This window comes from Salvelinus sp. IW2-2015, unplaced genomic scaffold (genome assembly GCF_002910315.2).
Source record: "Salvelinus sp. IW2-2015 unplaced genomic scaffold, ASM291031v2 Un_scaffold998, whole genome shotgun sequence".
In the NCBI taxonomy this organism is placed as follows: domain Eukaryota; kingdom Metazoa; phylum Chordata; class Actinopteri; order Salmoniformes; family Salmonidae; genus Salvelinus; species Salvelinus sp. IW2-2015.
In genome coordinates, this window is record NW_019942680.1 from 372,811 (window position 1) to 385,845 (window position 13,035).

The window sequence follows — 13,035 nt, forward strand, 5'->3', positions numbered from 1 at the left end:
CTAAACAGCAAAGAGCCAGCTACCATGGGGACGGACCTCCTCCCAGGGAGACAGCTGGCATATTAGAGATGATGCATTTTAATTCAGCAGAAAGGCTGGGAGGGACACTTTACCTGGTTAAAAGGAGGGGCTTCTACCCTCCAGGACATCCACACAAGCTTCAGATATATGGGAACACCACAGAAATCTCACTCTAACCCAGGAACAAAAAGGTATCAGTTCTTCACTTGCAATTTCCCAGAGAAATTCACCAGGTAGTAGTTGCCTGAGCTAGAGAGAATCCTTATACTGCCGCAGCAGCACTCAAAAGGTGTGTTGAGCGAAAGGATAAGACATTACCACAGGTCGCCAGCTATAGCTGGCTTCTTGGTTGGTTCTGCTTGAGGAAATAACGTTTAAAAATAAATAACAAATATCAAAAGGACAGTCAACCTACTGAAGATGGAGCTGACGTGTCGAGTAAAAGTAAAATGGTTTCCATCTCCTAGCAGTAGAGGACAAAGAGGAACCCAGTGAGAGAACATAGAGCAGGTAGAGCCTGGTGGGTGGTGACGATGCAGATCCTGTATAACAGAACAGGGCTGTATGAGTGTGGTGAGCAGAGGCCTATAGAACCACTGCCTTCCAGAGAGCACTCTGCAACATCCATCACGTCTGCCACACTTCTAGAGCATGAGCTCACACACACTTTAGGTGATTAGGTCTGCTGTTGCACCTCCCAAAAACTATGGCTATGGGAGACGCGTCAGAGTGGTCTCACTGTCACACCGATAGCCCAGCAGGAGAGGAGATTTACAGCCTGCTCAACTGGCCTGCTTCATATTGTACACGACTGGCACAGCTATATTACACTGTACACACTGCACAGCTATATTACACTGTACACGACTGGCACAAGCGCTTATTTACACTGTACACGACTGGCACAGCATTTTACACTGTACACGACTGGCACAGCTATATTACACTGTACACGACTGGCCACAGCTATATTACACTGTACACGACTGGCACAGCTATATGACACTGTACACGACTGCACAGCTATATTACACTGTACACGACTGGCACAGCTATATTACACTGTACACCGACTGTGCACAGCATATTACACTGTACACGACTGGCACAGCTATTTTACACTGTACACGACTGGCACACTATATTACACCTGTACACGACTGCACAGCTATATTACACTGTAACACTGGCACAGCTTGATGAATATAGCTGTGCCAGTCGTGTACAGTGTAATATAGCTGTGCCAGTCGTGTACAGTGTAATATAGCTGTGCCAGTCGTGTACAATATGAAGCAGGCCAGTTGAGCAGGCTGTAAATCTCCTCTCCTGCTGGGCTGTGGGTGTGACAGACAGACCAGTCTGTGACACAGTCTCCCATTGCCATGGTTTTATGGGAGGTGCAGCAGCAGACCTAATCACTTAAAGGATCTGGTGGCAACGGGGGTGTGAGCTCATGCTCTGGAAGTGTGGCAGACGTGATGGATGTTGCAGAGTGCTCTCTGGGAAGGCAGTGGTTCTATAGGCCTCTGCTTCACCACACTCATACAGCCCTGTTCTGTTATACAGGGATCTGCATCGTCACCCACCCACCAGGCTCTACCTGCTCTATGTTCTCTCACTGGGTTCCTCTTTGTCCCTCTACTGCTAGGAGATGGAAACCATTTTACTTTTACTCGACACGTCAGCTCCATCTTCAGTAGGTTGACTGTCCTTTTGATATCTTGTTATTTATTTTTAAACGTTATTTTCCTCAAGCAGAACCAACCAAGAAGCCAGCTATAGCTGGCGGCACCCTGTGTAATGTCTTATCCTTTCGCTCAAAGCACCTTTTGAGTGCTGCTGCGGCAGTATAAGGATCTYTCTAGCTCCAAGGCAACTAACTACCTGGTGAATTTCTCTGGGAAATTGCAAGTGAAGAACTGATACCTTTTTGTTCCTGGGTTAGAGTGAGATTTCTGTGGTGTTCCCATATATCTGAAGCCTTGTGTGGATGTCCTGGAGGTAGAAGCCCCTCCTTTTAACCAGGGTAAAGTGTCCCTCCCAGCCTTTCTGCTGAATTAAAATGGCATCATCTCTAATATGCCAGCTGTCTCCCTGGGAGGAGGTCCGTCCCCATGGTAGCTGGCTCTTTGCTGTTAGCTCTGCTGCAGGGGAGGCACTAGCCTTGCTTATGCATCTCATTGACTTAATCGTAGCCCCACTTTGATTTGCCACGCGACGGCACACGAGCAGCCTGATTTTTATGTTAATCACCGCAAAGTTCCACATCGTTCCAGAATGCGTAATGAAACTAAAATGTTATATTTTAAAACCCCCAGGCGACTTTGGTGGACTTTAATTGTCTCTGCGCTAATTTTTTAAGCTTCGGTGAATTTCTAGGTTTTATCCCTACATTTTCTTTAACCCCAATTTGTGATGATGTTCCTAATGGCAAGGCCTTTGGTAAGTTTGAGAAACAATGCACAGCAGTTTTCCTTCATTGTGTGCAAGCCGTTAGACTCTGATCAGGAGTCTAACATGATCAACACTGCCTCAGTTATTTGGGTGACAGTGATCTTAATTAGAGAATATATATATTATTTTTTTAGCTTAAAACAATTCAAGTATCATTGCACTGTAATGCCTCAGTGGGGCCTTTTCATTGTGCCTAACTGCCGAGAAGCATGTATTCATTTTGTAACACATCCTGCCTGTCTTTTTATTATTGTTCGACCATGCCCCGTTATTCTATAACGGCCGCACTGGCTCCTACAACAGTGACCGGACCTATTTGAGAAGCGACAATGATAGAAGGGTAATGACGTGTAATCGGATGAGCACTTTCTCTCGCTCCCTCTCTCCTACTGCCTTTGACGATGGCCCGCTAATCTGCCTTGCTTCCCTAGCTAAACGGAGTCATTTTGGATTAGCCATATTCCTTTCGTCACACAGATTCAGATAAATGCTCTGTCATCATCGCTCCTGCATTCTCTCTACCCTCTCTTCACTTCGTCCTGTAATTATTTTCTAATCTTTAATTCATTTTTTTCTGTCAGAACACACTTTTACAAATCTCCTAAACTTTGAATTTTACCACGTTACTTTTCTTTTTAGTGTGTCCTCATTTACGTCTAGACCTGTCAGATTGATACCTGTCAGATTGATACCTGAGGAAACCACACTGAATGTCACGTTCTGCTCGCTGGGAGGTAATCATCTGAAGGGTCATCAAAGCTCTTCTCCTGGACTAGGTTATCATGCATTCTATTAGAGAAAAGGGCAAGGTTTTGTGAATCAACTCTGGATAGAAACAATGGCCTTTTTTGTACCATGACCTAGGCTGTTAATGCTTCATAAGAAGCCTTAGTCTAGACGTCACCACACCAAACAATATCATTAACTTGAGCTTGTAATCCCTCTCATCGTTAGAGTAATAACAGGCGGTCTCTTGTTTTGGTACAACAGGATCATCAGCTGCTTCCCTCCCTCTTCACCGCTCTTCATTCTCTACCTGTGACAACTCTGTACAGGGAAGGAAGCTGTGCATGGTTGTAATCCATTGCTAGTGTCCAGTGGACATGTCGAGGCTAGATGTTACCAGATAGGCAGTGTGTTCCATCGGGCCTACACTTGACAGGGTGTGTGTGGCACACTGGGTTTCCTTGCCGTGTAAAAACTGGCGGTGTTTGCTCTTGTACAATGAAATATGCTTTTAACTCCATCCATAGTTCCAACAGGGATTTGAACAAGTTATTTCTGTGCTCCGTCTAAATTAAAGATCAACATGACCCCAGCGATCTTCCCTCTCCCCGCYGCCGATGCTAACTCTGTTCTTTATTTAAAGGCGGTGGTGCAGTGCAGCGTAGGCTAACGAGATCTCACGACKGTGTCACTGCATGTCGGTTACTTTGCACTGGCCTGACGTGGAAGCTACTTGACCAGAGTGCACATTACCCTCATGTCAGGAGAGGTGGGCTGGATGTAGCAGGGAGGAGGATGGGGGTGGGCTTGGCAGTGGGGGGGCTCCACTCTGTATGTGTGGTGTGACTCATCTCCCAGACTGCACTGCTTCAGATGCCTCGGGGTGTTGTGATGACTGGGTTGACTGGGTGAGTTACTGTATTAGTGCCCTGTCGGGGCCAGCCACTCCAGGCATTGAAGAGACAAGGAGTGAATGGAAGTTGACTCCTCTTCGTCCTCTCATGTTCTTGTTGTGTTTTCTCCGTCATCACTTGGTTTATGACCTCTCTGTGCTGTGTTCCTGAGGGAGTCTAGTGTCTGGCAGGGCTGTAGAWGTGACTAACAGAATGACTTGTGAATACAGTCGACAGGGCCTCTTGCTCTGTGATTTTATGGCCCAGGGGTTACCAGCATGTGGAACTCGAGGGACATAATGTTCGCTTGCYGATGTAAATGAGTCTGTTTACACATTGGTGTTTGTCACTTTATTTTTATTTAAATATATAGCACTAGCAGTCATGTCTCCATTTCAATATTTTATCACATCTATAAAAATACTGATTCATGGTGTCTGGTAGATGACCACAAAACTGATGTCCCCCCCCTGGTTTGAAAGCCGTGCTAAGTGATTCTGACCCCACCGCTCTCCTGTTCTCCCTCAGGCCTGCCACTGGTGCTCCAGGATCTCGCCCTGCCTCTGCTGCAGCCAGGCCAGCCACAGCCAGCACAGCCAAGAGCTCCACATCCACAGCCAAGCCTGGCACCCCCACGGCTAAAACCACCTCCACCACCCCCAGACCAGCTTCTGCCAAAGCCAGCTCTACAACACCCTCTGCTGGACGGACCCCGACATCACAGCCCTCAAAAACCGCAACTCCCATCAAGAAAGGTAAGAGGGGACATCAGTTTTGGTTAAATTCTTCTTCTTTTTTCTCCAAAGGTTTTAACTTTTTATTACTAGCATTACATTGTTACATTTTTCAAAATATATCTTTATTGGATAATTTGTTCATCATAATTAAGTTTCCATCCAACCCCTGTCCTTTTCCTCTTCACAAACATCTACTTGTTATACTCTTCCTCTAGATGTTACCAAATCAGCCACCAAGAAGCCTGCAGCGGCTCCTCTCACTCGCACCTCACCAGCCAAGACCACCAAACCTGAGACTCCCAAATCAGCCTCCGCATCCAAGCCAGACTCCACCCCCAAGAAGCCGGCTGCCAGCAGCAAGGCCGCAGACACCAAGAAGACGCCAAGCAGGCCCACGCCTTCAAAGGATGTCAGTGCTGGCCCCAAGACCCCTAGTACCAAGCCAGCAGGGAAGGCTTCCACCCCTAAGAAGACTGTGGGCAGCAACACGCCCATGGCAGTGAAGCGTGGCCCCAAGCCCATGACGGCGGCAGAGCCCGCGACTAAAGCGGGTGAGACCAAGGTTGCTGCCATAGCTGCAGCTGCTGTGGTCTCTGTGGCAACCTCGGAAGAAGCAGTGGTGGCTGCAGTCCCAGAGGAGAAGGAGACTGTGCCCCCTCAGGCCAGCCAGCCAGAGGAGGCCCCAATCGCTCAGCTGGAACTGGTCCCCCTGGAAGAGCCAGCAGACACAGTGTCTCCCCTGGGCACCACGGTCATGTCCCCTCCATGCTCCCCCACTGGGCCCATGTCCCCGGTCAGGGAGCCCCAGAATGCCTCTGCTCTGCTGGACATGCACGTCCAGCCAGAACCCAGGTCCCAGAACCAGTCTGCCATGGCTCCACAGAGTCCAGTCCAGGAGGAGGTGATATTGCAGCCAGACCCCAGGTCCCAGAATCAGTCTGCCATGGCTCCACAGAGCCCAGTCCAGGAGGAGGTGATATTCCAGCCAGACACCTGGGCCCAGAACCAGTCTGCCATGGCGCCACAGAGCCCAGTCCAGGAGGAGGTGATATTCCAGCCAGACCCCTGGGCCCAGAACCAGTCTGCCATGGCTCCACAGAGTCCAGTCCAGGAAGAGGTGAAGATCCAGCCAGATGAGCAGCAGGAGGACCTCCTCATGCCTGCCTCTTCAGCCCCTCCTGCATTCAGCATGTCTCAGCCCATGGATGAGTTGACCTCAGAGGTCCTGGTCTCTCCCTCTCAGGAACAGGAAGAGGCAGTGGAGAAGGCAGATGAGGAGATCAACGAAGATGACGATGAGGAGGAAGAGGAGAGGACAGTGGGCAAGCCGACATTACTGTTTGACATGAGTAGCTCTCAACCCTCAGAAGAGACCAAGCCTGTRGGCTTCGGTGGTGCCACCGGTTGGCATGGGGATGACGTCTTGTCAGGGATGGACTCTGAGGATGTGAGCAGTATGAGCAGCCGCCTGCAGGGGCCGTCAGAGATGAGCAGCACCCAGCATACGGGCCTGCTGCAAGGTACCCAGAGCTCCGACGCCCTGGTAGACTCCAGCCTCAAGGGCTCCGAGGGAGAAGGCTCCCCCGATGTGGAGACCCTGCTCAACGAGGAGGATGATGAGGAGTATAGGAAGGTGGGCAAGCCGACATCACTGTTTGACATGGGTAGCTCTCAGCCCTCAGAGGAGGCCAAGCCTGCAGGCTTCAGTGGTTCCACCGGTTGGCATGGGGATGACCTTTTGTCAGGGATGGACTCTGAGGATGTGAGCAGCCGCCTGCAGGGGTCGTCAGAGATTAGCAGCACCCAGCATACGGGCCTGCTGCAGGGTACCCAGAGCTCCGACGCCCTGGTAGATTCCAGCCTCAAGGGCTCCGAGGGAGAAGGGGCCTTCATGGGCTCCCCCAATGTGGAGACCCTGTCCGACGATGAGGAGGAAGATGAAGAGGAATATGAGGATAGGAAAGTGTGCAAGCCGACATCACTGTTTGACATGAGTAGCTCTCAGTTCTCTGTGGAGGACAAGCCTGCAGGCTTTAGTGGTTCCACCGGTTGGCATGGGGATGACCTTTTGTCAGGGATGGACTCTGAGGATGTGAGCAGCCGCCTGCAGGGGTCGTCAGAGATTAGCAGCACCCAGCATACGGGCCTGCTGCAGGGTACCCAGAGCTCCGACGCCCTGGTAGATTCCAGCCTCAAGGGCTCCGAGGGAGAAGGGGCCTTCATGGGCTCCCCCAATGTGGAGACCCTGCTCAACGAGGAGGAGCGAGTTGATGTTAATATGGATGTGAGCTCAGAGCGGGCAGTGGACCACCGGATGGTGTGTCAGCAAGAGGATGAGGAGGATGATGATGATGTGGAGATGCCCAGCGAAGGGGTGACGGAGAGTGGACTGGAGAGCTGTGGGAATGCAGATGAGGATGACTACACAGAGGAGAACCGCTTGGATAACCTCAACCGTTCACCCATCCCACCTTCCTCAGCCTGGGGTCAGACAAACCCCTTCACTGACCCCTGGGCCCAGCCCCACCTCTCCTCCCCCCACACCGCCTCCAGCCCCCTGTCTGACCACGGGGCTGMCGRCCCTGAGACGCCCACCCAGTCCTCTGCSCAGGCCTGGTTGGATCTCAGYGCCCCCTCTCTGAYGCTCCAKTCAGAGCAGCCCTCAGAGCCCCAGTCTGCCCCTGAGGAGATGGAGAACTCCTCCCCAGCCCCCCCAGGGCCCCCTGCTGTGGGCATGTCTCAGTCCAGCACCCTGAGTGGCACGGCCCTGGCCATCCATAGCAGCAGTGAAACCAGCACTCCCGAGGAGCTCCGTGACTATGACAGCAGCTCCGGGGTGGAGTCACGCTCTGACAAGCAGCAGACCCCTGTGCCATCCAATGTGCAGCCTGACCTGGAGCAGGACTTGGGCATCCATCTGGAGCGAGGTGACGAGGAGGAGGAGGCTGAGACGCTCCCTGCTGACGAGGTCCTGGGAGCAGGCCCTCCTACTGCCCCCGCCTCTGCCCCCTCCTCCCCCTCCACCTCGGGAGACGAGGCCAGCGACACGGAGGGTGAGATTCAGATCAATGACCCAGATGTCCCCGTCACCATGGATGACAGTGCTGAGTTCGACAGCCCACCGTCCGCCCGTATCCTGCCTGCCCTGGAAGAGGATGAGGAGGTGGTGGAGGCGCCGGCCGGAGAAGGAGAAGAGGACGGGGGTGGCGGCACACCCCAGTCTGCCAACTCAGTGGCGTCTTACGGCTTCGACTGCACCATGTCCAACTCCAACGCCCACTCCACTGCCGAGAGCTGCGGTAAGAGCCCCGGCATCTTCTCCCTGGAGAACGAGGACCAGTTGCCCGAGGAGGCCAAGGACCCCTCCCTCATCAAGGAGCTGACCCTGCCWGCAGCRGCCGCCCAGYCAGAGGAGCTGCTGGGAGGCCCTGTAGACCTGCTGCCCCTGGGCCAGCCTGGGGACCAGCACCACTACATGCTGGGGGGGAAGATGGATGCTGACGACCTGGAGGAGGCCAACACCCTGGAGGACTCCCTCCGCCTGGGGCCCCAGCATGCCGGGCAGGCCAGCGAGGGCCAGCCACCCTACTACTCTGCTATATGCGATAAGACTGATAGCTTTCTGGCAGGTAACGTATAAGTCCCTACCCCTGGAATGCACCTTCTCCCTCGCACCCCTCCCCCCTTGTTGTTCTTAGTTTTTCTCTCGAGGTCGGTTAGATGGTTTAGAAAAACAAGCAAATGATGGTAGGAAACAAAATAAAGCAAGGGGAACGAAAAAGACTGTAGATCAGTGAAGCCTCCCTCTTTCATACTACTATTATGGTTATGACTGTATGGCACTACTTTATGTACACTAGCTACCATTTTCTATTAGAATGTTCTTTTTAAGTAACACTGCGTACTCCATAACCCCTGAGGGGGCATTGACTGACTGGTCCGTTGGGACAAAGCTCTTAAAAGAGAAGGAGTAAAATGAGAATGGACTCTACCTTCATGTGTATTTATCCTACTGTTTTTACCAAACAAATGTCAATTTTTTTTTTCTACTTTTGTTGGAACCCGGTCCTGCCTCCCCTATGTTACACATGCCATTTTATCCTGCACCATAGAGATACTCCTACTCTCTCTTTTTACAAGTTTGTCTTCTTGTTTTCAACACTATTTTAGTATTGAGTAAAGACTAGATATTTAACATGGCTTTCCTCCCCTTACAGTTTTGTTGAGGTCGGTATGAGAGTGTTCAATTTGAAGTTTGTCTAGTTTTAATTTGCGCTACAGGAAGTTTGCCTCTCCCTGCATAGATTATTATGGCAGGTAAAGTTGTCATGTACGGTGTGTTTTTTGAGGCATCTGTTTTAAGTGGTCATGCTTCATGCCTCTCTTAGTTGATCATTTGTGCTTCAGAACCAACTAACAACTATTTGTGGGGAAAAACGTGCATTCCTCTGCAATTTAGAATGACTCTCACTGAAAATGCTTTTCTCACTGAAACACTTTTAGTGGTATTGGATATTTCAACTTGCATGTACTAACATTGAAATTGTATCTGATTAAACCATTATACAGTAGGGATGTTCATAAATGAATGGTTCACACTAAGTAGGTTTTTCAAAATTCCATTAAACATCATTGCAAGGCACGTTGTTCCTGTTTCTTGTTATTTCCCATTAGCGTAGCATGTCTCAATTGTTGTCTAGGTCAGTTTTATGTACTGTATTTAAATGACATCACTGTCCTCACCATGGGAATCACTTCCCACCAGGAAGTGAAGTTTTATCTGTGGAATGGTGTTGATGCGCAATGGAATTTTGGTTAGGAGGCAATCCACCTGGTGTCCCATACCCTGTYTTCCAGCATGTATATGTTTCTCTCTAACCCCCGTGGATTCAACACAGACCAACACCACATTTTGTAAACGTCCTTGGTAGGTGGTACTCCCCAAACAGACACCAGGGAAGACTCCTGCTCCTGGGTCCCTTTACTGTATGTCCTGAAGGTTTTACATCCTCTGCGATGTGAAGCCTGCTCAAACCTGCCTGTATCCTCCCGAATGCTCCACCCAACACACACACAAACATACATACTGGCATTACCCCACACCTACCTGAATGTGTCTTAAGAAGAAGCTGAAGTGGATGAGAGATCTGACTCCATCCTGCCTGCTCCTGCTCAACCCAGACAAGGAGAACCCTTGGATCCCTATGTTTGTCGGTACTGAAATCAGAGCTTCCCTTGTTCCTCCTCTCCTTCCTTTCTGCACCATTATGGTTTTCCTATAATAAAAAAATGCCAGATTTGGCATTTTGCCCAGTAGGCCTATCATGAGCATACAGGCGTCTCATGAAGTTGCTTTGGGAACGCTCTGTTGCATGTATAGTACTGTACGTGTCTGTTGGGACACCATGGCTGCCCTTGAGTAAGGCATGGTCAGTGTTGAGGTACACGTTTTTGTAATTAGCCGAGCTTGTCCCAGGGGCATCCTTGTATTGGCTGAGTTGATTTTTGATGTGGGATAGAATGCGTTTCAAAGCAGTCAGGTGTACATATGAAGAAGCTATATGGTTGGTCAAAAACTTTTTCATCAGAGTAGTTTATGATTTAGTTCTTAAGTAAAATGGTTAATCCCTTGTTCCCCATTGTCTTTGCCTAATCCCCGGTTTGTGAGGTCTTGCATGTTAATTCTCATGTTATCAAAATCTAGCCTTTATGTGGGGATATTTCCTTGGGACATTTTTAAATATGTCAATTCATTTTTGCATTAATGGTAGTTAAATGCCAGACCATAGAGGCAAAGGAGATGAATTGCTCCTAGTCATGTGATCTTTATCCCTTATTATGGCTACATATAGTTCTGAGTTTCAGGCCAGCATCTTGAGGGCAAAGACTTCAAACAAAATTATTACCAACAATGTTGCGCACCACTTTATTACATTGTATGAATGGGTTGCAAATTGATCTAAATTACCTAAACTCTGACGCAATTATGTGAGATTTTAGTTCTSGGTTTCCGAGGTTACAATTACCAGACGAATGTGGGAAAGCGAAAGCGATTACATTTAAGATGTGATTGGCCACTGCTGCTACATCTGTTTAGATAATGTCCCATGTCAGGAACTGTCTGAAATGTCGTATCATATTAAATGTATAGACATGTACTGTAGTAGCTGTTGATGAATCCATGTGTCTCCACAATTTAACAATTGTAGTTCAAACTCAACTCAATGTCATCTTCATAACCTTTTTTCCAAATTATTTGAGAGCAAACTCTAGACCTCATTTGACTGTAATACTGCGTCTATATAGTAGATGGGTTATGTAATATTTATTTATTTTATTTATTTAACCTTTATTTAACCAGGTAGGCAAATTGAGAACACGTTCTCATTTACAATTGCGACCTGGCGCAAAATATGTATTAGATTAGGTCAAAAATGTTGTTAAGTACTCGAATCAGACAGATGTCATGTTAATAATTAGTCATTGCATGTTCCAATAAGATAAGGGATGAGTCCAGGATGCATGCCATTCTCCACTCGTTTTCCACTACTCAGTCACTATTACCCTCGGGGACATTTGAAGCCAGACCACAAAGATTCGAGGTGACGGTTTGATCAGTAAGAATTTGGTATGTCCTCCCACATCACAAATGTATACCCAAAAATAACAGAGTACAACGACTGTTAGGTTTGTTATAATACTTAGATGAGCCAATATATAACAGAATMGTAAACTGGTCAAACTTCATTTATTTGTCCTTTTTCAACTGATCGAGACAGGTTTCTGTTTGTATTTGCTTTATTCCTTTGTGTAAAGACGTCAATCCCTCAGCACTTCCCCCTCATTTTGCTTTACGTCTTCCCTCCACTCCTTTTGATTCTTCTCCTTGAATCCTCTGGCCCTGGATGCTGTCTTACCCCTCCTTTTTGGTGCATGTGTCTCTAACGCACATCCCAAGTTATCTTGACTGTCTAGCAGGAGGGCCCAAGAGTGACGAAGCAGAGACCGAAGAGTCCCACCAGTCACAACAGAAGCAGAGCGAGCCACCCGTGGGGCTACGGGAGGAGGAAAAACAGGATGAGCCAACCATGGGCCTACAGGAAGAGGACCACATACAGCTTCCTCATCTTGTAGTGAATGCCCACTACCTCGCAGAGCAGCAGTGCAACAGGAGACCCACCGACACCACCTCCAGGTCCCTCCAGTCTGCAGCTGTAGCCAACGGTCAGCTGCGCAGGCTGGAGCAGCACCAGAAGCACCTGAGAGAGCAGGAGAGGCAGAAGAGGCGGTGGCTGGAGGAGGAGTGTCTGAGGCAGGAGCAGCAGATGCAGCTGGAAAGGCAGCGTCGGGAGCTCCTCCAGCTCCAACTCCAGCAGCAGCAGCAGGAGCACAGACACCGCCGCCAGGTGCTGCAGTGGCAGCTAGAGCTGGAGCAACAGCTCAAACAACAGCTCAGACAGCAACAGAAACAGCAGCAGTTGAGGAGTCCGTCTGCAGTCATGCTCTCCCCATCCTCCGGGCTCTGCACCATCTATGAGGCCATGGAAACCAGCGAAGAGGAGGACGAGGGTGAGGAAAGGGAGCAGAACAGAGAGAGGGAAACAAGGATGCAGCAGGAGAAGTGGACATCCAAGCAGACCTGGCCAGAGTCACGCCAGCAGGGGCTGCGTCCCATTCCTCCAACGGACCTGGACTGGAGCAAGAAGGTGGACATCGTCCAGCAGCTCATCAACCAAACCCTGCTGCTGTCCGGGGACAGGGGTTGCCCCCCTCTGCTCCTGCTGCCTGTGGGGAGCGGGGGCACTCTGAGCCCCCTGGAGAGCAGCATGTGGCCCAACCTGCTGTCCCCGCTCAGTTCCCCCTCTGCCACTGTCACCTCTGTTAGCAGCTACTCCCCAGACAGCCAGGGCAGCTCCCCCCAGGGAGACTGGACCGTGGTGGAGCTGGAGACACAGCACTGAAAGCCAGGAGAGGAGGACACACCACTCATCACTGTCATATCTATGCACTGCATACTGTATTCACACGACACAAGTTGGCACTGCATCTCCACACTACAAATTCATGACATGGACCAACATAACAGCGAGGTACACCGATTAAACCACACAACCTCACAAAAAGAGCATGCTATACATTCTAACTTGATATCTACATAGAAATCCACATTCACTGTATTGTCAAACTAATCTTCAGAGAATGGT

At 49.7% G+C, this 13,035-nt stretch overlaps 1 protein-coding gene across 7 annotated transcripts in view; it reads left to right on the forward strand.

Annotated features, from left to right (window-relative positions):
* Positions 1–9,473, forward strand: part of prr36b (proline rich 36b) — a 39,285-nt gene extending 29,812 nt beyond the window's left edge. For 6 of the 7 annotated variants that reach the window (XM_024136726.2, XM_024136727.2, XM_024136728.2 and 3 more), the window contains 2 exons: positions 4,623–4,849; positions 5,047–9,473. In XM_024136726.2, the coding sequence (XP_023992494.1) occupies positions 4,623–4,849; positions 5,047–8,471 (3,652 nt within the window). In that variant the 3' untranslated portion in view covers positions 8,472–9,473. The remainder of the gene's footprint in view (positions 1–4,622; positions 4,850–5,046) is intronic. The other variant, XM_070438536.1, reaches the window with a different exon arrangement.
* Positions 9,474–13,035: the final 3,562 nt, after the last annotated feature.